Source organism: Chlorocebus sabaeus, chromosome 14, assembly GCF_047675955.1.
Source record: "Chlorocebus sabaeus isolate Y175 chromosome 14, mChlSab1.0.hap1, whole genome shotgun sequence".
Classification (NCBI taxonomy): domain Eukaryota; kingdom Metazoa; phylum Chordata; class Mammalia; order Primates; family Cercopithecidae; genus Chlorocebus; species Chlorocebus sabaeus.
Genome location: NC_132917.1, coordinates 25,082,774 through 25,107,961, shown reverse-complemented (window position 1 = coordinate 25,107,961; position 25,188 = coordinate 25,082,774). Strand labels below are relative to the sequence as shown.

The window sequence follows — 25,188 nt, the reverse complement described above, 5'->3', positions numbered from 1 at the left end:
CCCAGCACTCGGGAAGGCTGAGGTGAGCAGATCACTTGAGGTCAGAAGTTCGAGACCAACCTGGCCAACATGGTGAAACCCTATCCCTACTTAAAATACAAAAATTAGCCGGGCATGGTGGTGCGTGCCAGTAATCCCAGCTACTCGGGAAGCTGAGGCGGGAAAGTCACTTGAACCCAGGAGGCAGAGGCTGCAGTGAACCGAGATCATGCCACCGCACTCCAGCTTGGGCGACACAGTGAGATTCTGTCTCAAAAAAAAAAAAAAAAAAAAAAATTGTACATAGATAAAAGTTCTAAGTTTCTGTTGTTTGATGTATACTTGACTGTACTTAAAGTTTGATTGAGTGAGATAGGCCATCACTGGACACTCACCACTGAGGGGTCCAACCTGCTATGTGCAGGTGGAAGTGCACAACAATTCCGGGACACCAGCTGCCCCTGGGGGAACTGCTGCCTCAGGATTGGAACCTTCCTCCACCCCTACTTCCTTATATTTGCATTACAGTGCTTCTTGGAGCCAACCAGTCTTACCTGATTAGGAATCTCCATTGATAATGACTTGATTCCTGTATTAACCTACTCTGTGGAAGATCCCTTGGCTTTGCAGTCACTCAAAACCAGAAAGGTTCTCTAGATATTTCCAGAGAAATGCCACAGGGCTTCTTTTCATCGTCATATGAAGCAAATTTCTTTCGGAACTTACCTCCATCATTTTCCCTAGTCTCACTCTATTAAGCAACTGTTACTTTTAGCTCCAGTTTTCAGGAATTGCAAACCTGTTCTTCACAGCCAGCCTCAGTCTCAAGCAAGCTATTTTTCTGAAACTCAACTCAGGCTTTCACAAGACTGACTACAATATAGAAAATGTACTCAGTAGGCTGCCAGTCCATGCTTCTCTGGAGGAAGAAAACTCATCTTGGTTTTTTTTTGGGTTTTTTTTTCTTTTAAAAAGAAAAATACTTGGCAATTTGGTAAAAAGCCTCCTACCCAGATTTGCTATGCTGTTTTGCCCTTGTTTATTTAGAAGATGCCACTTGGAAAGATTTACTGAATCTTCAAGCACTAGACAGGAGACAAGGTCTTCATGGTAGAACATGTTTCAGGCAGAACCAAGAGTATACAGAGTGAAGCAGGGTCATCATGGAGCCCTCGGTGAGAGCTGCATTTCTGGTTAATCGATAAAAGGGAGCCACCACCTAGTCATCCCTTTTCCCTGTTCATGTTCATTGGCTGCCATATTATTTCCCCCGCTCCCCCAGATGGAGTCTTGCTCTGTCACCCAGGCTGGAGTGCAGTGGCACAATCTCAGCTCACTGCAACCACCACCTCCCGGGTTCAGGTAATTCTCCTGCCTTAGCCTCCCAAGTAGCTGAGATTACAGGTGCCCGCCACCACACCCGGCTAATTTTTGTATTTTTAGTAGAGATGAGGTTTCACCATGTTGGCCAGGCCGATCTTGAACTCCTGACCTCGTGATCCTCCTGCCTCAGCTTCCCAAAGTGCTGGATTACAAGCATGAGCCACCACGCCCAGCCTGGCTACCATATTATTAAAGGAATTAACGAGGGTCCGAAATATCAATGGATATGCACATCACAACCACATAATTTCTCCACAAAAGATATACAGATGGCCAGTAAGCACATGAAAGTACGCTCAACATACTAGTCATTGGGGAAATACAAATTGCCTTACAATGAGATACCACTTCACACCCATTAGGATGCTGTGGAAAAAATAGAACCTTGATACGTTGCTGGCAGGAATGTAAAATAATGCAGCCACTTTGGAAAACAGTTGGGCAGTTTCTCAAAAGGCAGTTACCATATGACCCAGTAATTCCATTCCTAGGTACATACCCAAGAGAAATAATAACATATCTCAACATACATGCTCAAAGCAGCACTATTCAAAACAGCTGAAAGGTGCTAACAACCCAAACGTTCATCAGCTGATGGATGGGTAAACAAAATGTGGTATATCCATATAATGGAATATTATTCAGCTATAAAAGGGAATGAAGTACTGATAATGTGCTACAACATGGGTGAACCTTAAAAACATTTTGCTAAGTGAAGGAAGATAGACGTAAAAGGTCAATATTGTATGACTCCATTTATATGAAATATCCAGGATAGGCAAATCCATAGAGACGGATAATGGAGGTCGGGGCGAGGGAAGAGGGATGGGGAGTGACTGCTTATGGGTATGCTGTTTCTTTTTGGGGTGGTGAAAATATTCTGGAATTAGATAGTGGTGATGGCTTCACAACCTCATAAATGCATTAAAAACTACCGAATTGGGCCAAGCGTGGTGGCTCACACCTGTAATCCCAGGACTTTGGGAGGCCGAACTGGGTGGATTATTTGAGGTCAGGAGTTTGAGACCACCCTGGCCAATGTGGTGAAACGCTGTCTCTACTAAAAATCCAAAAAAATCAGCTGAGCATGGTGGTGCACACGTGTAGTCCCAGCTACTCAGGAGGCTGAGGCAGGAGAATTGCTTGAACTCGGGAGGCAGAGGTTGCAGTGAACTAAGATCACACCATTTCACTCCAGCCTAGTGACAGAGTGAAACTCTGTCTCAAAGAAAAAAGTTACTGAATTATATGCTTTTAAAAAGTGGATTTTATGGTAGGAAAATTATATATTAATTTTTTTAAAACTCACTATTTGGAACTTGAAACCCACTAGGATGGTTAAAAGAAAAAAGTAATAAGAAAAATAAAATAAAAATAAGTAAATAAAACAACAGGTGTTGGTGAGGATGTAGAGAAATTGGAAATCTCATTTATTATTAATGCAATTGTAAAATGGTACAGCCACTTTGGAAAGCAGTTTGGGAGTTCCTCAGATGTTAATTACGATTATCATATAATTCAGCAATTTTACTCCTAGATGTTTACCCAAGAGAAATGAAAATAGACAAATACTTGTGAATGAAAGTTCATAGCAGCTTCATTTGTAATAACCAAAAGCTGGAAACAATAGAATACTACACAGCAATAAAAAAGAAGGAACTGCTAGGCCAGGCACGGTGGCATGTGCCTTTAGTCCCATCTACTCAGAGGCCAAGGTGAGAGCCCAGGAGTTCTTGACTGCAGTGAGCTGTGATCATGCCACTGCATCCTGCATACCAGCCTGGGTGACGGAGCAAGATCTTATCTCAAAAAAAAAAAAAAAAAAAAAAAAAGGAACTACTAGTTCATGGAAAAACATGAATTAACCCCAAAAACATTATGCTAAGTGGAAGCCAGAAACCAAAGACTTTGTGTTTATATGAAGTTTCTAGAAAAGGCAGAACTATAGACAGAAAGCAGATGCATGGCTGCCTGAGGTTGGGGGTGGGAGTGGCAACTGGTGACAAACTTGCATGAGGGAATTTTTTGCGGTGATGGAAAATATTCTAAAACTGGACTGTGATGATTGGTTGCACAACTGTTTACATTTACTAAGACTCATTGAATTGTGCACTTAAAACGGGTGGATTTATGATATGTAAATTATATGTCAAAAATCTGTTTTTTAAAAATCAGTCAGTCTGGAACTCTGGGTATATTTGGATCAGAAAAAAAAACTTTCTCCCCACTTCCCCACTTTAGACTCGTCCTCCCACTGACTTGAGCTTTAACTTTGATGCCAACAAACAACAAAGACAGCTTATTGCAGAACTGGAAAACAAAAACAGGTAAGAACGCGGAGGCTGAGCCCACTTCCAAAGTCCAGGATTATCTGATTATCATTTTCCTTGGATACTAGGTGGCTTTTGACCGCCAAGGAAGACCTTGCCGTGGTGAACCTAGGCTAGCCCAAGTCCAGGGAATGCCCTGGACACTGATTTGTGTCTGTCTGCTCTGGTAGTCCACAGCTCTGCTCACCTGCCCTTGGGGGATTCCTTTTAGCACGGCCTTCTCACACCCATCCGTGTGACCCCCTCTCACAATTGCATTTTTCACTCTGCTTCCCAGCAGCATTTTGCTGTATCTAGTCAGCTTTTCCTGACCCATTATGCTATGTAGGACTGTCTGGTCTCTCCTTAAAAAAAAAAAAGAAAAGAAAAACCATTTAAAGGCACAGAGAGCAGACAGCACACCATTATGTACTGAAAGGTAGAAGCCAGGTCGAGGAGACCTGACCTAAGGTAACAGGCATAGGTAGAGGCAACACAGCTGTCCACTGGGGCATCGGGGACTGGGGGAAGGAAGGGGCAGGTAAGGATTAAGGGAAGTCAGCACAGGACCTGCATTAGAAGGTTGCAAGGAGTTCCCTTTTCCTCCTGCCTGAGTGGAACAGAGTAAATAAAGTACTCTGGCTGTAATTTTCCTTTCATGGAGATTTTTCAGGTCCTTGAGAAGAGTATTTTTATGACTTTTTCCACCACAAAGGATTGCTTTGTTGAGGAAATGTCAGGTGAAGCAGTATTGAGAAGGTGTCCATTTCACCTCTTGGCCATTTGGAAGCAATCAGAACAAGATTGGTAGAGGAGGCGCTGCTAGAGTTGAACACTTGTAATAGGGAAAGAGGGAGCGTGAGTGAGAAGCACTGTGCAGCCCCTTTCCATTCACACGTCCTCTCCAGAGAGATCCTGCAGGAGATTCAGCGTCTCCGCCTAGAACACGAGCAGGCCTCCCAGCCCACCCCTGAGAAGGCACAGCAGAACCCCACGCTGCTGGCAGAGCTGCGGCTGCTGAGGTGAGTAGGGGCACTCTACCACTTCCCACATGTAATCTACTATGGATGGAACTTATCTGAGGAAACCAAAGGAGTGGGAAAGAATCTGTTGTTCAGTATAAACAATCCTGTGAGAGCAAACCACTGCAGAGTTCACCCATTCTGTTACTGCTTCAGATGTCTGGGTTCCATTAGAAATCACTCTACGAATGTCAGCCATTATCACAGAACTTAGTAAATACCAGTCTCCCAGCTCCGGGACCAGCGGGGCACTGTTTATACTTCTGTGATTGCTTTAAGAAGACCACTGTGCTGCAGTCCCTCTTCTTATCTTGCTAATTTGTCTGACTTTAGAGACAGTTGGCGGGAAGAATGCTTTGCCTTTCCTGTGAGTATATTTTCCTGGCTCTTTACAGTCAGTGCAGGGCTCTGCCAAAGGAGAAGGATGCTTCCTGTGCACGTCTCTGAGACATGAAACCCTTGCACCATGGCTTCTAAACGAAGTGTCTCAAGAATCAGGAAACTAAGGACATAGAATGAGAATGGGATTAGAGAGCAGTGTTACCACCATGTGTGATGCTGTTTTGGAGGGAATGGGGAAGTCTTCACAGAAATGATCTGATTATTAGGGTCTTATTGCCTATGAGCCTTAGGAAGGGGTGTGTGTGTGTGTGTGCACGTGCGCGTGCTCACGCATGTGTGCGTGTGCACGCACATGTGTACACACTCTTCTGTAAGTTAAGACATTATGGAAACTACATTTAGTGACTTGATTCTCACCAGATCTCTAGATTTTCAAATAGTGGGTTCTTTCTGTTTAGGTTGATTTTTAATTTGCTATTATCTGGGATTCTGTGTAGCCTCTTGTTTCTTTTCCCAGAGAATGGAGATTATTGTTTTCTGTAGATAGTCTACTGTTTAGATTTAGATCATCAATAAAAGTTGTCATAGTAGGGTCATAAAGAATTTAAACTGGTGCAGGTGAAAAAAATCATTAGATGTATAGAGATTTTCATTCTCCTAAAAATTTATTTTAGTTTCTTCATGTAGTTAGGCTGAGATTTGGGTGGCTCTGTGGTTCACTGCTGCACGTCTGGGGTGTTAGTACAGCTGGTGTCGTACTGGGGAGGATGGGAGCACAAATGCTGCTGACTTGGGCAGACTGTAAGTCTAGGCTGTTGGCATAAGATACACCTGTTGTCTAGTGCTTGATTTTATATCTAGAAAAGCAAAAAGACCTGTCATCCTGAGTCTAACTGTTGCTGAAACTGGGATTGCTGAAAATGCTCAGTTAAGCTGGAAGGTTCTGAAAAATATCTTAGATGTCGTAGCAGGGCTAAGTCCAGGAATGTCACATAGGAGAGCAAGAAGCAGGAATGTAATCTGAGACCAACGAGCCTCTGAAGGTGGAGAAATCAGAAAGTTTTTAACCTCAAAAGCAGTTCCTATATCACTGAAGAAAGGAGGGACTATTTTAAAGTGTGCTGGGACAGTCGTTTATGCCTATGTACAAAACATGTTGGTCTTCTACCCCACACTAATTACAAAAACCGACACCAGATGGATTCGACGTGAATACAGAACTTTAAAACTTCTAGAAGACTCTGGAGGCTGAGGCAGGAGAATTGCTTGAACCTGGGAGGCGGAGGTTGCAGTGAGCTGAGATTGCGCCATTGCACTCCAGCCTGGGCAACAAGAGCGAAACTCTGTCTCAAAAAAAAAAAAAAATTCTAGAAGAAAAGTAGGAGAATGTCTTCAGGATTTTGGAATAGAAAGTAATATCTTAGAATTACCATAAAAGAAGAAGTTGGTAAATCCACTTATATTAATATTAAGAACTTTTGCTTATCAAAAGACACATAAAGGGCTGGATTCGCTTGTAGGTATCTGACATCCATCTGCTTTTGATCAGTATGTATGAGGCCTGGGACTGCCAGTACCCAGCTAGTATAATAAAACAAGGTGGACAACTTCACCCATAGGGTGAGTGGCTATGAGCCTTGACCACCAGGGTTGCCTTTTCTTCCTTTATTATTATTTTTAATGGTATGTTGCGTACAATAAAATGTATGACAAATGTGCGTGTGACAAACGTATATGAAGCATAATAGTCAAATGAATACTTATGAACCCACATCCTATTTGAGAATTCATATATGACTAAAACAATGTCATCCATAGAAGTACCTCTCCCTTACCCCATTTCCTTGCCTCCACCTTCCCCACTGGGTGAACCCCTATCCAGAATTTGGTTTATCATTACCTTGTGTTTAAAACAGTATTATCGCATTATCACTATCCTATGTAATAAACTGTTTAGTTTTGCCTTTTGTTTTCTGAGCTTAATAGAAATATTGTACTAATATGGTGGGGATAGTCCCAGAGGACTTCCCTGTCTACCCCCTACCCCTACCATATTAGCCTTTAGGATCATTCCATGTGGTTGGATGTAGCTGTAGCTCATTCATTTTCACCTTATACCATAATTGTTTGTTCACACACCGTACAGATAAAGAATATAACATCCAGGCTCAGGAGTTCAGGGAAGGAAGTCTTCCTAGAACATTGAATGAGTAGATCCTTCTTCTCGAGAGTCTACTGCGCTGGAAGTTTAGGGAGTATGAAGACTAGAAGACAATGAGTCTTTCCTAAAAACTTATAATCTGGTTTTGGAACAAAACATAAAATAATTTGGTAGTCAGTTAAATAATATTGTGCAATGTCAATAAACAGTATGGGTAAGAAATCTGTGCAGAGAAATATATATATAATATAATGTATATATACACGAGATATTTTACATATATAATACCTATATAATATAGGTATTATATCTATATTCATTCTCTACCACCTTTGTGTGTCTAATTTTCCTCTGGAAGCATTCGGACCCATGGAGGTGGTAGAAGTTGAGCTAGACCATGAAAAGTAGATAATGATTTGGATGGAGTGCAGAACAAAACATTTCAGATTGGAAGTGTGCTTGGGGTTCAGCATGATTCCCCCAAATAATTACGGCACATTTCAGAAAAGGGAAAGAGTCTTGGAACTAAAAATTTCTTTTCAATAATGTATTACATCAATCTTTAGAGTGCCAGTGATAGGAGATACAATTTGCCAGGCAATTGAGATCAGATTCTAGAAAGTCTTAATTGTTAGGTCATTGGAAACCCTTGGAGAGTTTCAAATCATGATTTCGGTAAGTTCGGCAGATGTTAATTAGGCGATACTGGATGCCTGATATTTTCTTCATCCTTCAATACATGCAGAGATGAGTAAGGCCCATCCCTGACCTCAAGGATTTTGCATCATGGTAGGAATGGCAGTGAGTAAAGTAAATTAAGTACCACTGAGGAGCACTAATTACTGTAGTGCTTAATCAAGCAGTCCCTGCTGCAGTGATCAGGAGCAGCTTCCTGACAGTGATGTTGGGTCAGACATTAAGGAATGAATAAGATTTGGAAGGTGAGTTATATAATTATGGAGCCCACTTAGGAAACGTGAACCATAAGCTGGAGGTCCAGACACAAAGGGCATAAAATAGGAGGTGAGGTGCTAAGGATAGGAATGTAGATGGGATCTAGAGCCGCACTCTCTGATAGAAATGCAGGCCACATATGTAATTAAAAATTTTCTAACAGCCTCATTGAAAAACCAAAAAGTAATAGGTGGCATTAATTTTAATACTATATTTTACTTAACCTGATATTTTCAAAATATTATCCTTTCAACGTGTAATCAGTATTAAAACATGATCAAGATAGTTTGCTTTTTTCTGCGCTGTCTTTGAATTCCAGTGTGTATGTTACAATTGCTGAGCATCTCAATTCAGACTAGCCATGTTTCAGGGGCTCAGTAGTCAGGCATGGCTAGTGGCTACTGTGATAGACAGCATAGGTCTAGATTGTGCAGGCAAGGGTCAGTGATGCTAGAAATTCTGTTGCGATCATTATGGGACGATGAAATGAACATAGCTTTGCTTTGAGCAGCAGTTTAAAGTTCATAGAATACCCTCATGTTTATTACCTTATATGATCCTCAGAATATTGTTGCTGTTACTAGTCCCCTTTTAGAGGAGAGAAAACTGAGGCTAAGTGACTTGTCTAAGGTTGCATATTTGGTAAATAGTGGGGCTGATACTCAACTTTGAGGCTGTTGCCTTCTATTCCACTGCTTTTTCCTCACCATAAAAGATGAAAGAGCCAGGCGCGGTGGCTCACACCTGTAATCCCAGCACTTTGGGAGGCTGAGGCGGGTGAATCACTTGAGGTCAGGAATTCGAGACCAGCCTGGCCAACATGGTGAAACTCCATCTCTACTAAAAATACAAAATTAGCTGGATATGGTGGTGATGCCTGTAATCCCAGCTATTTAGGAGGCCTGAGGCAGGAGAATCGTTTGAACTGGGGAGGTGAAGGTTACAGTGAGCCAAGATCGCACCATTGCACTCCAGCCTGGGCGACAGAGTGAGACTCCATCACAAAAAAAAAAAAAAAAAAGCAAGATTAATCACACAAGGAGACTGTTTGATGTTTGAGGTAAGGAGTGCTTAGATAAAGCGAGCGAAATGGGAATAGAAAGATAGGCACATAAATTTTCCAAGAAAGAATGATCTGAATTGAGTTATTGATTGAATATGGAATATAAAGAAGAAAGTAACAAAGAGGACTGAATTTTTCAGCCATGACACCTGGAAGGAAAAATAGCAGAGACAGAGAAAAGAGACAGAGACAAGAAAAAAAAGAGACAGAGACAAGAAAACCATTTAGGGAGAAAAATCTTAAGTCTGGTTTTGGACATACTGAGCTAGAGTAGATGGTGTAAAATGTATCCTCAAGGAAAAGTGACTGTTCTTGGACACAGGGAGCCATCTTGATCTGTCGCCCTTCTTGAATCTGTCTAGTGTCAGAAGTACTTGCTACTGAACCCTGTTTTCTCTGAGCAGTTTCATATGGTTTCTCTACTATTAATCTAAATTTGGGCTGATTTTATATATTTTTCGAAAAGCATTGACTTTCTAAAGAGTTTTTTGATCATTAATTCACTCTGGTAATATGAATAATATCTTTATATGGTCATGTAAACTTTCCAAAGCAGTTTTACCTATGATTCTCAAAACAGTCCAGGAAAGTAGGCAAAACAGACGTTATCACCATTTTTTGAGGTATTGGAAGCTAAATGACTTGCTCAGCATCTCATAACTGGTAAGTAGCAGGATCAGGTCTGAAATCCATTTCACCTGGCCTTAGATCCATCTTTGAGGGTCCCTTTATCTGATGGGCTTCTCCTCTTGGACAGGCAAAGGAAGGATGAACTGGAGCAGAGGATGTCGGCCCTGCAGGAGAGCAGGCGGGAACTGATGGTCCAGCTAGAAGAGTTGATGAAGTTGCTGAAGGTAAGAGCCCGCAGCCCACGCTCAGTTCTTGTCATTCTTCTCCCACCACAGCCTCAGCAGCTGCCTCCCTGTGATGTCAGAATAGGATGAGGCTAAAGGCTTGACTTTAGCCTAGAATCAGTTTTCAGATAAATTTCATAAATTTAGCCTAATTGGGTATAAAAGTCATGTAAACTAGTGCAAAGCCAGATTATTAAAAAACTTGTAACTGGAAGTAGGATAACGTGTTGAGCAGTTGCTTTTATGAATACATAAGAATGTTTATAAATAGGATATTAGCTATGTACAAATGAATAATGTTTCTCAACTACTTAAAGTGGTGTTTGTTTGTTTGTTTGTTTGTTTTGAGATGGAGTCTCACTCTGTCGCCCAGGTTAGAGTTCAGTGGTGCCATCTTGGCTCACTGGAACCTCTGCCTCCCAGGTTCAAGTGATTCTCCTGCCTCAGCCTCCCGAGTAGCTGGGATTACAGATGCCCACCACCACGCCTGGCTAATTTTTTTTGTATTTTTGGTAGAGATGGAGTTTTGCCATGTTGGCCAGGCTGGTCTCAAACTCCTGACCTCAGGTGATCCACCCACTTCAGCCTCCCAAAGTGTTGGAATTACAGGCGTGAGCCATTGCTCCTGGCCTTAAAGTTTCTGTTAAGACAAGTTTTCAAATATTCCACTTAAATACTTAACAAATATTAAGTGTCCTATTTCAATAAGTAGTACAGAGACAACCTGTATTAGGGTTCTGCAGAAAAATTGGACCAGTAGAATATATATAAAGATATCTAAGAGGGGATTTATTACGGGAATTGGCTTACAGTCATGGAGTTAAAGAAGTCTCATGTTAATGCCATCTGCATCCTGGAGACTGAGAAAACTGGTGGTGTAATTCAGTCCGTCTCTGAAGGGCTGAGAACCAGGGGAACTGAGGGTGTGACTCCCAATCTGGGAGGTGGCTTGGGAGATGGGCAGTGTTGTGTTACTGGTTTAAGTCCCAGAGTCCAAAAGCCCAAGAACTTGGGGAGCTCACATGTCTGAGGGCATAGAAGATGATGTTCTGGCACAATAGCCCTTCCTCTGCCTTTTTCTTCTATCCGAGTCCTCAGTGGATTGGATGATGCTGCCCATGTTGGTGAAGGCAGATCTTTATTCAGTCTAATGATTCAAATGCCAATCTCTTTTGGAAACACCCTCACAGACACACCTAGAAATTATGTTTTACCAGCTGACTATCCTTTAATCTGGTAAAGTTGATACATAAAAATAACCACCACAAAAACCAACCTAATTAAACCATTCTAGTCAGTAACTTTACTATATTAGGAGTAAGATAGCATATTAGCTCTAGGTTTGGGATACTGGGGAACTGAATACATGCGTAATAAGTCAGGTCTATCTTGTGGTGTGATCATAGCTCACTGTAACCTTGCTTGAGCTGGGTTCAACGGATCTGCCTGCCTCAGCCTCCTGAGTGGCTAAGACTACAGGCACACGAGGTCTGTCTATTCTTGTTGAAAGCTATATTACAGCCCCTTTACCCCTGAGCAAAGAAAGGCATGCTTGGCATTTGAATGCCCTACCCTGGACAATTTTATTGGAATTGAACAGAAATATCTACCTGGTTACTTAGCAGCAATACCAGGATACTTCCTCCTGCTGTTACTTTCTCAGGTGCTGCCCAGCGATGCTGAGAACCTGCTGCATTTAGTAGTATGATACCGAGTTAACAGCCAGAGAAAATCACAAAGTGTGGAGTGCCCCCAAAGCCAGATGACAGGAGTGAATTTAATCTTGTGGTAAAGGGGAGTCATTGGAGGTTTTAAAAATAACAGTTTAGGAAAATACGCAGGACAAGTTAGAACAGGGAGAAACTAAAGGATAATAGGAGACTTAGTTCATCCTCCAGGCCCAAAGTGACAAGGATCTTAACCCCAGGAGTGGTAGCCCAGGAGAATATCAGTTTAGAGACTTTTCTCCAACTTGTGCATCCTCAGTCAGTCTCTTAGTAATGAAGCTAGTGGGCATTAGCAACTTGGATAAATGTAGAATTTGCGTTTTAAACTGAATTTTGACTTGCTCAAGACAGTTACTGTTTTGTCATGAGTTGAGTTGGTGGTGGTGGTGGTGGTGGTGGTGGTTGTGGTTGTTGTTGTTTTCCTCCTAGCTTTGGCCGTATTTGGGTGGTTTTGCATAGATATGTTTCTACATTAACCCTGTTAGCAGGATTTTTCCTCAGAAATATTTTGTGTCTAAATGGGTCTTGTTTAAAAAAAACTTATGTAAAAATTTGGCCCAAATCCCTATAATAGTTGTCAGATATCCAGCTAAGCAACCTAGCCCCTCACTCTAAACAGCAGGGATGTACTTAAACATACATGGCTTGTGTAACATCTGAAGCCTCATGGGACTTTAAAAGCCCAGCTGCCATGGAGTTAGTACACCTGTGGGATGGGAGATATCCAGTCGGTATCCAGTCGGGTACAGTGGCTAACGCCTGTAATACCAGCACTTTGGGAGGCCAAGGCGGATGGATCACTTGAGGCCAGGAGTTCAGCCTGGCTGACATGGCAAAACCCCGTCTCTACTAAAAATACAAAAATTAACCCGGCGTGGTGGCACGTGCCTGTAATCCCAGCTACTCAGGAGGCTGAGGCAGGAGAATCGCTTGAACCCAGAAGGCGGAGGCTGCAGTGAGCGGAGATTGCACCACTGTACTCAAGCCTGGGTCACAGAGTGAGACTCAGTCTCAAAAAAGAAAAAAAGAATGAGGGATCCACTCACCTCTTCCATGTGTCACATCTCCCTTTTCAGAAAGATGTTCTCAAATATTACCCAAGCATAGATGGGAAAGTCCCAGTGCCCCAATATGGTTTTTGTAAAAGGCAAAAGGCGTATGTAAACTGAAGGGAAACCAGAGTGCATCTCCCCTAAGTAACCTTGTACCATCGCCTTTCAGTTGGATTGTCTTAGCGATCCCCAGAACTACTGACTCCAAGCCCCATGCATGCCACTGTGGCCTTCTAGTGTACCACTGATGCTTGTATTCAAGGGAAGCAGAATGAGCTAATGCCCGCAACTCTACTCCCAAACCTTGAGTTTCTTTATATTTGCAGCTGTAATCAGTAAAATAAGCAGGACACTGCTGCCCCTGTAGGATCCCCTGCCAGGTTCTTACCCATCTGACAGGCTAAGACTATTCAGACTGGGAGGAAGAATTTGCAAACACAAATCTGGTAATGTTGTCTTTCTATCCATTGGCTAGAATTCACAGTCGAAAATCTCATGCCTTTAGTGTCTAGCTTCCTAAAAGAATTACCACATAATCTTAATTTTTGTATTATATGCATACCTAAAAGTTCATACACAGGAATTACTGACTTCTGTTAAAATTTCAGTGTTCTCCTACTATTAAAAATATATATTCATCAACCCATAAAAGTACCCTTTAGAATCCTAATTTTAGGCCAGGTGCAGTGGCTCACACCTGCAATCCCAGCACTTTGGAAGGCTGAGGTGGGTGGATCACTTGAGGTCAGGAGTTTGAGACCAGCCTGGCCAACATGGTGAAACCCCATCTCTACCAAAAATACAAAAATTACCCGAGCATGGTGGCATGCGCCTATAATCCCAGCAGGATTTATCCTCAGAAATACTTTGTGTCTAAATGGGTTTTGTTTAAAAAAAATCTTATGTAAAAATTTGACCCAAATCCCTATAATCGTTGTCAGATATCCAGCTAAGCAACCTAGCCCCTCACTCTAAACAGCAGGGATGTACTTAAACATACATGGCCTGTGTGACATCTGCAGCCTCATGGGACTTTAAAAGCCTGGCAGCCATGGAGTTAGTACACCTGTGGGATGTGAGGGACACAGGAGGTAGAGGCTGCAGCGAGTCGAGATCGCACCACTGCACCCCAGCCTGGGCGACAAAGCAAGACCCTGTCTCAAAAAAAAAAAAAAAAAAAAAAGGGGAGAGAGAGAGAGAGAGAGAGAGAAAATCCTGATTTTAATTTAAAAGGGTTGCCTGCTTTTATTGATGTTCAGTATGCTAGCATTTAATTCTCTCATAAAATAGCTGTAAGCAGTTAGTCAAATGGATAATCAAGCCACATGGTCTGGGATACTCACAAATTAAAATACATCACACAATAAATTTTCATGCCACAGTGAGTTCTTTCATTCTGCTGCTTCAGGAAACTATTAGGTACTTTATCTTCTGTCTGAAATGATAATTTAAAGAAGCATACATAAGAAGTGACATCATTGTTAATTCATTCAACAAAAATATTAATACTTTTTTGGAATAAGGCAGGGTTAAAATTAATTTTTTTGTTTATTTAATAAAAATCTGTTGAGTTCCTAAGTGTCATATTAGGTATTTGGCATATCGTGGTGACTAGACCCAATCCCTGTCACCAAGGAGTACCAAGGTCCCTCCTTCTTTGTTTTTTGGTTTTTGTCTGAGATGGAGTCTCACTGTGTTGCCCAGGCTGGGGTGCAGTGGCACAATCTTTGCTCACAGCAACCTCCGCCTCCCAGACTCAAGTGAGTCTCCTGCCTCCTGCTTCAGCTTCCTGAGTAGTTGGGATTGCAGGCACCCACCACCACAACTGGCTAATTTTTGCATTTTTAGTAGACAGGCTTGGCCTCCCAAAGTGCTGGGATTACAGGCACGAGCCACCCTTTATTCTTTTTAATGACGTGATGTAGACTGACACTTAGGCATTCATATTTCTCTACATATCTTTCCTTTATACCTTTTTACCTGATTAATGAGTATTAATTAATTAATTACTTGCCTCAAAAAAAAAACTTCCTGTTTAATCTAGAAGTGTTTATATGTTGGTGTTTCTAATCCATGTTCTACTTCATTTTCCATTTGTCTAATACTGCTTTTGAAACTCATTTACCAGGCCAGGTGCAGTGGCTCATGCCTGTAATCCCAACACTTTGGGAGGCCGAGGCAGGTGGATCACCTGAGGTCAAGACCAGCCTGGCCAACATGATGAAACCCCACCTCTACTAAAAATACAAAAATTAGCCAGATGTGGTGGTGCACGCCTATAATCCCAGGTACTCGGGAGGCTGAGGCAGGGGAATCACTTGAACCCAGGAGGCGGAGGTCACGGTGAGCCAAGATAACACCATTGTACTCCAACCTGGGTGACACAGTGAGACTCCATCTCAAAAAAAAAAAAAAGAAGAAAAAAGAAACTCATTTACCAGATGAATTCTGCAGTTTTGAATTTCAACCTCATTTGCAAATGTTTATCTAGTTTGAGTGTAAATTATTTTTTTTTTTTTGAGATAGAGTCTCGCTCTGTCACCCAGGCTGGAGTGCAGTGGCATGATCTCGGCTCACTACAAGCTCCGCCTCCTGGGTTCACGCCATTCTCCTGCCTCGGCCTCCCGAGTAGCTGGTACCACAGGCACCCGCCACCATGCCCGGCTAATTTTTTTTGTATTTTTAGTAGAGATGGAGTTTCACCGTGTTAGCCAGGGTGGTCTCGATCTCCTGACCTCATGATCCGCCCACCTCAGCCTCCCACAGTGCTGGGATTACAGGTGTGAGACACCGCGCCCGGCCGAGTGTAAGTTTTTATCTAAATGACTAGAGTGGCTATGCCATTGCTTTGGCCACCTTGCCAGACCTCGTTCATGTGGAAGAGACTCATGTGTTATTAGGTGACATAAGCAGTTCTAAGTTTACACTTTATAATTAAGGTATTATTACCCCCTTTTAAATCAACGTTGGCTCTATCCCTTGTCATCAGTCAATATTTAGTGATCCCAGCTGACTAGTTGATAACACACAGGTTCTCAGACCTGGGATCTGACCTGCTTACTGTGTTGACAGAGCCTTAAAGGCTTTATCTGAATAAATGTTGTGAGTTTAAATTATACAACACTATCCTAAATAACACTTTGCCAAAGTCCACTCTCTCCCCAATACCAGGCCACATGGAAGGCCTATAAGTCCTGGAAGCACTGCCCTGCCCACTGTCCCCAGCCTAACCTGATATATGTCTACTGCAAATTATGATTTCTCTTCTGACAAACTTAAATTGCAATCACCAGATGTCCAAGTATGAAACATTGCTTTCTGAAATTTCCCTATTCTGTTTAGCCACTGCAGTGTTCTCTTTAATACCAAACCTGGAGAAAACTGTGAAAGTAGAGAGATGTCTTAGAAACAGTTCTAAGAAATTACATACTAGTCTTCTGACCTCGGATACAATTTCAGCCTGTTAGGATTGCCCCACCCTTCCCCAACCGTCACAGTTTCCACTTCAACACAGTGCCAGCAATGAAAACACATTTTATAATTGTTTAATAACTGTCCTATGACTGTTTGCCTTGCCTCATGAATATAAGAAAAGTGTCCTGCCCGAAAGGGAAGTCTGGCAAGGAAGAGAGCTTGCTTCCTAACTGCGAGGCAGGTGCAAAAACAGAAGCGCTCTACCTCCTTCACACTGCCAGAGCTGGTGCTCAGCACTCTGAGCCTGGGCACCTGTGAGTTTGGCTTTGGTCAGGCATCCAGCATCTGGCTTTGATTGTGAAGAGCACCTTCCTGTGCTGAGTTGGGAGTCTCCTTAAGAGATTTCTCAGTGCCCATTTATTTCTAGTCCCTGTCTCTCCTTTGCAGTAATAAAAATTATGTTCTCCAAGTGTTCACTCACCCTCTCCCTTTTGTAATTCCTCTGCTTTACTGAGGTCTTTCTCACCATTGCACCCAGGTCTGTAGACTGTGTGGGAGCAGAAGCGCTTACCCATTCCTAAGACTTCCTAGGCACATACATGTTCAGTAAAGACTGGCTGCATGAATTGGCCCAATTTAAATAGAGCCATTGCACAGCTTTTAATTTACTAGGCCAAAGAGCTGAGGCTCCCTGACCACAGTGACCCATGGTGAGGCACAGAAAGAGGAAGTGGAAGAGACCCATTAAAAGACAGAGTAGATGAGTAGCAAAGAACTGAAGAAAGAGAAACTTGAAAGTATTCTCTTTATCCTTTTTCCTACAGTGTCTGATAGTGCGTTCATTTGGGCAGTCAGCTGATAGCCAGCAAGTGCCTGCTCTATGTTCCATCACCATACGGTTCTAAAAGACAGAGACCGGCCAGGTGCGGTGGCTCACACCTGTAATCCCAACACTTTGGGAGGTCAAGGTAGGGGGATCACTTGAGGTCAGGAGTTCGAGACCAGCCTGACCAACCTGGTGAACCCCATCTCTACTAAAAATAAAAAATTAGCTGAGCTTGGTGGCACATGCCTGTAATCCCAGCTACTCAGGAGGCTGAGTCAGGAGAATTGTTTGAACCCAGAGGTGGAGGTTGCAGTGAACCCATATCGCACCATTGCACTCCATCCTGGGCAACAAGAGTGAAACTCTGTCTTAGATAGATAGATAGATAGATAGATAGATAGATAGATAGATGATAGATAGATAGATTGATTTAGATGACAGAGACCATTTCTTTATGTTTCCAGTGCTTTCTGCATAAGAAGTACTAAATAAACCTGTATTGAATTAATGAAAAACTGAGGTCAAGAATTCTTTTTTGAATGACCTTTCAGGGTCTCCAAACAGTTTCTGGTTTATTGGGGGAAGTGGGTATGTATGGGACTCACTGAAAAAAAAAAAAAAAAAAAAAAACAGACTGTGCCTGAAAGCAGGTAGATGGGGGTACAGTTCCAACATGTTTAGTGTGGAGAGGGGACCAAATAAGAAAAGAACCTGTCGTGGGCAGACTGCTAGTTGGGAAGTGATGAGAGCAGTGGGTCTCAGACTTGTATGCACCAGAATCAGACAAAGTTGAATGCATTGCCGTGCCCCACCCCTAGAGCTTCGGTTTGGTGGGGATAGGGTGAGGCACGAAGTTTACATCTCTGACAAGTTCCCAGGTGATGCCGATGCCGCTGGTCTGTGTTCCATGGATCGAAAACCACTTGCCTGGATAAATGTACCTAAACACATGTGAATATCATGAATGATGAAATAGAATTACTATTAGAATTTCAAGTCATGGTTGTACTTCCTCTTTCAGATTCCCCTAAACAGCTATGTGAACTATAGGCAGGTCAGGCCCTCTAGGCCTGTTTCATCTACAGTAAGAATGTTGGCAAGGTGGTTTCTAAGGTTCTTTCCTTCTAGCTCTAGGAGTTAGCATTGAATCACTCGCCGGGCCGAGGTCTGCTGCTTGCTTCGTCCTCTGATGCTCCTGTGGGGGATGGGGCCTTTGATCTCAGCACCCATGGGCCTGGCCTGGTTTGTCTGATTTTTCTATCATTTCTTCCCAATGTTTGTGGTGATGGGCATTAATTTCTCTCCTTTTTTCCTCTGCCTCTTTTTTCATCTTCAACACTCCAGGAGGAAGAGCAAAAGCAGGCAGTAAGTGAACTTCAGAATTTCCCGCTGGACTCTTGCTCTTGTTGCACGTTCTTTCTTTACTCATGTAAATGTTTCTCCTCTTCTCCCAGCACATCATCTCTGAAGAGGGTTTTACGTGTAAAACTCCCAGTGGGTCTCCCCATGGTGTTGTAAAATGGTCTAAAAGTTCAAAGCATGTTTACCCGGTAGAGCATGTTCTTACTTAAAACCAGAGCTTGTAAGTACCCATCTGTTGTGAGCATTGAAATATGCATGATTAGCCAGGCTACCATTGCATTTTCCTGCCTTTCATTCTCTGTTGTTTTGTGTCTGGAGTGATTTTAATTCCTTGAAACAACTTTCGGGGTGCTGGGGTGACCTCATGTCATGAATGAATGTGCATGAAAATGAGAACTTATTTTGCTAACTATAGATGTTGTGCAGTCTTGACTAGGCTTCTGGATGCTGGGGCTGTGCCAGCCTTCTTAACAAAATTACTGACAACCACTGAGGCACTGACTCCACTTGCAGTGATTTCCTGTTCAGAACCTACTCCAGAGGGAGCTCAGGTTTTTCTGAGCTGTGTGGCTGCTGCATGGTGTTTGGGGGAGGTTTATGTTTGTTTTTGTTTTTCCTGATAGCCACTGACCCACACAAGAAAGTCAATTGCAGACTTATCTACAATATTAGCACCATATGTTTATATAACATAGTAAGGTTTCAAAGCATACATTTTTTAAGCTGAAGCTGAGTTTTTGTTTACCTTGGAGCTTTTTGTCCTTCGGGAGAGAAATATAAAACGTTTAATTTTTAAAATTTGCCCTTTTTTTGAGACAGAGCCTCGCTCCGTCGCCCAGGCCAGAGTGCAGTGGCATGATCTCGGCTCACTGTACCATCTGCCTCCCTGGTTCAAGTGATTCTCCCGCCTCAGCCTCCTGAGTAGCTGGGACTGTAGGCGCGCACCACCACACCCAGCTAATGTTTGTATTTTTAGTAGAGACGGGGTTTCACCATATTGGCCAGGCTGGTCTCGAACTTCTGACCTCATGATCCACCCGCCTCGGCCTCCCAAAGTGCTGGGATTACAGGCATGAGCCACCACGCCCGGCCTACCCGTTTTTTTTAAAAAACACAAATGTATACATGTTTTAGGTTAGGAATATAAAACATTATACTTATAATTTCTAGCTAGGAGAGCAATGGGGCCATAGAGTAAAGAGAAAGGAAAGAAGAGATAGGTAGTGAGGGGAGGAGGCGAGAAGAGGGTACGGAGGAGGCAGACTGTCAGAAAGGGAGAAAGAAGATGGTGCGTGGCATCAGGAGTGGCCGACAACCCAGAAATCTGATGGCTTTCATGGAACCAAAGTGCACTTGTTTAGGTTTTTGCTAGTTTTGGTTCTTTTTTCTTCATTCACACAGAGTTTATTGCTTCCATCTTTGGCGCTTCTGCATCAGTAGGTGCATTTACATGGGCAAAGCAGAACAGGATGGAAATCAAGCCCAGCCATTACATGCTGCTTCCAGGAAGTGACACACATCACTTCCTCTCCATTTCATTGGCCAGAGCAAGTCACATGACCACACTTCACCTCAAGGGGGCTAGGAAGTCTAATCCTCCAGTTTGTCCAGAAGTCCCAGAGAAGTAGATGTTGGAAATACCTCCCCCAAGTAGACGAATGAGTGAGACTGTTGGAGGAAGAGAAAAGAGACTACTTATCCTTCCAGCTCCTGATAGTCTCATCCCCTTGTTATGAAGTATTCCCTTCCTAGTGATCCAGGGTGTCACTTCACCTGTTGTTGCTGACCACTAGTGTCCCCTCCTTCTCTTCAGCCCTCCATACCCCAGAGATGCACTTTGCAGCTGCAGCTACTTGCTGCAAATCTACTTCCAACAGTCTGCCAGACTAGCACAGCATCTCGTGATCTCTCTCTGCGTGCACCTGCTCCAAGTGAGCACAGACTGGAAACACCCTACACCTCACCTGAAAACTCTTTCAGAAGAGGGCAGGCATTGTGGATATTGATCTTAGTGGTAGCAGTAGAGCTTCCAGTAGACATTTCATTTTAAAAATTTTTAATCCAAGAAACAGGAATTACGACTGCTGTGATATTAGTTCTCAGGTCAATTTAAAGCTAGTCTTCACTATAAATATTTGCTGAATGATAACCAGTATTAACCAATTTTATAAGATTTTGACTTATAGTCTGTATGAATTAATAATTGTATTAATTATAAGGGACATAACTAGTTCACGTACCTATAGCAGTTATTTTGCTCAAGGCACTCCCAGATAGATCCATTCAGGAGACTAAATTATAGCTCAGAAATATCCTTTATAAAAAGGAATCTGAGCCGGGCGCGGTGGCTGACACCTGTAATCCAACACTTTGGGAGGCTGAGGCAGGTGGATCATGAGGTCAAGAGATCGAGACCATGTGGCTAATGTGGTGAAACCCTGTCTCTACTAAAAATAGAAAAAATTAGCTGGACGTGGTGGTACGCCTGTAGTCCCAACTACTCAGGAGGCTGAGGCAGGAGAATGGCGTGAACCTGGGAGGCGGAGGTTGCAGTGAGCTGAGATTACGCCACTGCACTCCAGCCTGGGCGACAGAGCGAGACTCCGTGTCAAAAAAAAAAAAAGGAATCCGATTTCCCAAGAAAGCAAATAATAAAAATAACTTTTTAAAAAGGAATCTGAAAAAATTTTATATTACTGAAAAAAAAAAACCAAGCTGATTAGTATTATTATTAATATTGTTATTTCTGTCTAAAGAAAATACACTGATACGTAGCATAAAAATCACCTTTTTTTTTTTTTTTGAGACGGAGTCTAGCTCTGTCGCCCAGGCTGGAGTGCAGTGGCTGGATCTCAGCTCACTGTAAGCTCCGCCTCCCGGGTTTACACCATTCTCCTGCCTCAGCCTCCCGAGTAGCTGGGACTACAGGCGCCGCCACCACGCCCGGCTAGTTTTTTGTATTTTTTTGTAGAGACGGGGTTTCACCGTGTTAGCCAGGATGGTCTCGATCTCCTGACCTCGTGATCCGCCCGTCTCGGCCTCCCAAAGTGCTGGGATTACAGGCTTGAGCCACCGCGCCCAGCCAAAAATCGCCCTATCTTTTAAAGATAATCTATAAAATGCAGCATATCTATAGTTATTTGCATCATTTGAAAATATTTTGAACATTTCTCAGTAAAAGTCCAGTGCTTACAGTCAGAAATATGGTTGTAGGATTCATCAGCATGTTACAGAGGGGACACTAGGGTCACCACAGACTGATTAGGTCCCTACTGGCAATGGTGTTTATGACCATTGGTGCACTTGAGCTATGGGCCACTCCGGTCTCGATCAAACAATATCCCAGTCCTAGTCTGGAAAGAGTTCAGATGTACAAGTTCACTCTAGGAACATTTTAGGGTTCCATTTTTCCTAGTGACTCAGTACACCATAAAATTTCACTGCTGGATCTCTAACACCACATTCACTGAGCTATCCAAGGAAATGGGTTCTGTTTATTCATGAAGGATGTATTTCCTGCAACATTTGTCTGATCTCTCCTATTAGAAGTTAATTATCTAATAATGATCATCTGGCCTAAAGACTGTAACTTTATATACATTTTATAGAACATTTTATATAATGATCATCAGACTTAAAGACTGTAACTTTAGACAGTGAAAGTTATGTAAGGATAGGAAGCTCCTTCAGGGTGGCCTTGGCCCAGCTTAGGTAGTGGGGCAGCGGTCCAAAGGGTAATATACCTGGCACTCTGAAAATAATGTAATTAGTGGAATATTGGGGAATTGGCTAAGAGAACATTGCCACTCTTGGGACCTTTCCTTTTTCTTCAGTGAGTTTGGCTATCATGTGGGATCTTGCCATCATGTCCTGTCTGATTTCCAAGACCCAGACAAATATCCAGCTACAGCTGTACCAAAGAGAGCAGGTTTGGCCTGGCTCCAGGAAGCCCCCATTTCTGATCACAGCTCTACCAAATATGCCTCAAAGGAAGGGCACTCAATGTTTAGTTAGCAATGGTCAACCCACAAGGGCTCACATAAACCTCGTGAATATTAACTTTGTAAGTTTAAGAGAAAGTACTTTCAAAAAAACAAACTTACGTGACAAGAAAAAGAAACCTCCTCTTTGTCCATTAAAGAAATTGTTGGTGAACCCCTTGATGTCAGCATGCCTCATGGGTCACGTTCCCGTCTTAGCCTTTGGATACAGTCTCACTGGGAAGCGATTCAGATTCACATGCTTCTGTAGTCTTCTGGGCTCCCTGGCTCTTAATCCTCTGAAATAGAAGCCTGAGTCTACTTCCCGAAAGGCAAAGGATTGCCATTCATTTATTTGTTTAGCAGTGTTTTACTATATATGTTCAAGGCAGTGATCCTGGCCTTTTGGAGGATAAAAAGAGAAATCATACTCAAATACCACCATCAAATGGTCTGAAAGTTATTTCATGGTTGACATGATACCCTAAATGCAGAAACACAAGCCGGGTCAGTGGTATCCTGGGCCTCAGGCACCACTGTGGCCCTCCTAAGTTGGCAAACTATACAGATGTCTGTTGGTAAGTGAGGATTGCTGTGCTATACATAGGACTCTCCCACAAACCTTTAGCCTGGTCGCAGTCCCAGGATAGGTGCATAGACTGTCTGCCAGTGTTAGCTCCCTCCCACACATGGCCTCGCGAGAGTCGGCAGGGTGTATTCATCCATCGGCCTTGGCACCTGTACTCACCGTAGGGACCTGGCAGTTTGTTGTTATTTTTTTTCCAAAAAGAGGAAATATCACTACAATATTAAAAATAGGTTTGGCTTTTGTTTTTTTCTTTTTTTTTTTTTTTTTTTTTGAGACAGAGTTTCGCTCTTGTTGCCTAGTCTGGAGTACAATGGCATGATCTCAACTCACTGCAACCTCCGCCTCCTGGGTTCAAGTGATTCTTCTGCGTCAGCCTACCTAGTAGCTGGGACTACAGGTGCACGCCACCACACCCAGCTAATCTTTGTATTTTTAGTAGAGATGGGTTTTCGCCATGTTGGCCAGGCTGGTCTCAAACTCCTGACCTCAGGTGATCTGCCTGCCTCGGCCTCCCAAAGTGCTGGGATTACAGCCATGAGCCACTGCACCCAGCCATGGTTTTTCTTTATGATTAAGTATAAGTTTATTTGAGCCCAAAGCTTGAGGATGGCCCCCCAGGAGCAAAGATTCAAATATACATTCTGATTAGCAGCAGTTATGGTGAGTTTAAAAAAAAAAAAATGAAAAGGCAGTTCCTAAGTTGTTTACCAAGAACTTAACATTAAAGTAACATAAGCAGGGCACATGTTCTCAGAATCTCCTGAGGTTGTGTCACAGGCCAGATAAGTTTTTTAAAAATAATAACATAAGCTATTGATTATGTATACTTTGTTCTTTTTATCACAGATTGCAGGAACATGAAGCTAATGAGTGAAGCAGCTAGTCAGGAACAAAATGCCTTTAAACCATTACCCCTCCGACTTGGCAGGTGGCGTGTCTGAAGCCCCATACCTGTGTGTCTCGGGACCTGATCAGTTTTGAATACCTCATATAATTCAGACTTCCTGGAGTTATTTTTGTTCTCATTTCCCCTCTTTTCATCAAGATCTTTCTAGGAAAGCATCATACATGAACAAAAATGGTTTTGGTTCCGTTTATGTTCAGGAACTTAGTCTTGTGTAGCCAGAAGGCTCATTCCCGGATGATCCTGTCTTGCATGGTGGGGATGGGGGATGGGTGTTTGTATTTCACTCCCCCAAAACTCCCTGAGTACCAAACAAGAGTCTGAGGATACAAGGGAAAAGTAGCTTTGGGGTATATGCCACAGCCCCCCAATATTTTTAATCACTCTCATCAATGTCAGGCTGAGAGATTTCCTTACGTACTTCTTAAATTTCCCTCCTGTACTATATTTCTGTCTTTTCCTCTCCTGACCAGAATGCACACAGCATATGAAAACCATCCTTCAGGGCCTCCAAGAAAATTATCTCCTCAGCCAACTGGAGAAATTCTTCCACTGGAAGAATATTGAATTCCTAGGACACACTGCCTCCCCCAGAATACCACAGACTGAATCTCAACAAAGCATTAACAGAAAAGGATGAAGAAAAATGACTTGTAGGCTTGGAGCCTAAGAAGAATCTGGGGAAATGAGGGTGTCATTTACTGAACAAGTGAAAATGGAGACATGATCTGGGTTAGGAGGGGATTTTTATCTGATTTTGAACATACTATTATGTCCTATAGCCAGGCAGTCAAGCAAAAAGATCTGCTAGGTATTTGGACATGTGCAACTGAAATTTCAATGGGAAAACAGGGCTAGCAATGTAGACCTGGAACCCTTCAACACAAAATGAGGATTGAAACCATAAACGTGAGCCTTAGGGAAAACGCATAGTAGACAAAAAGAAGAAAGAGGAGGCAGGAGAAGGACTGTCGGGTCTCTTGGAAGCCCAGATAATTGCAAGAAGGAGGAATTTAGTAAGACAGTAAGACAAGAAAGCCCGTGAATCTGACAATAAGGAAGTTACCAGCAACTTGGGAAAGAAAATGTTCAGTAGAGTAGTAAAATGCACTCAGCTCTCAAAAGTGGGCTTTGTCCTGTCCGAACCCCTCAACACCACCTCCTGTCAAATAATGTCACCCCACTGAACGGAGATGTAAATCTTAAATCTGTGAATTACACGTGAATGGACTGCCCTTCCCACTAATCGAGTCTTGTTGGCTAAATC

The 25,188-nt window shown here is 42.7% G+C and overlaps 1 protein-coding gene across 21 annotated transcripts in view; it reads left to right on the top strand.

Annotated features, from left to right (window-relative positions):
- Window positions 1-25,188, top strand: part of DTNB (dystrobrevin beta) — a 300,375-nt gene that overhangs the window by 242,331 nt on the left and 32,856 nt on the right. For 14 of the 21 annotated variants that reach the window (XM_073022855.1, XM_073022853.1, XM_073022854.1 and 11 more), the window contains 4 exons: window positions 3,604-3,689; window positions 4,580-4,693; window positions 9,971-10,067; window positions 18,431-18,451. In XM_073022855.1, the coding sequence (XP_072878956.1) occupies window positions 3,604-3,689; window positions 4,580-4,693; window positions 9,971-10,067; window positions 18,431-18,451 (318 nt within the window). The remainder of the gene's footprint in view (window positions 1-3,603; window positions 3,690-4,579; window positions 4,694-9,970; window positions 10,068-18,430; window positions 18,452-25,188) is intronic. The other 7 variants (XM_073022852.1, XM_073022848.1, XM_073022845.1 and 4 more) reach the window with 1 other exon arrangement.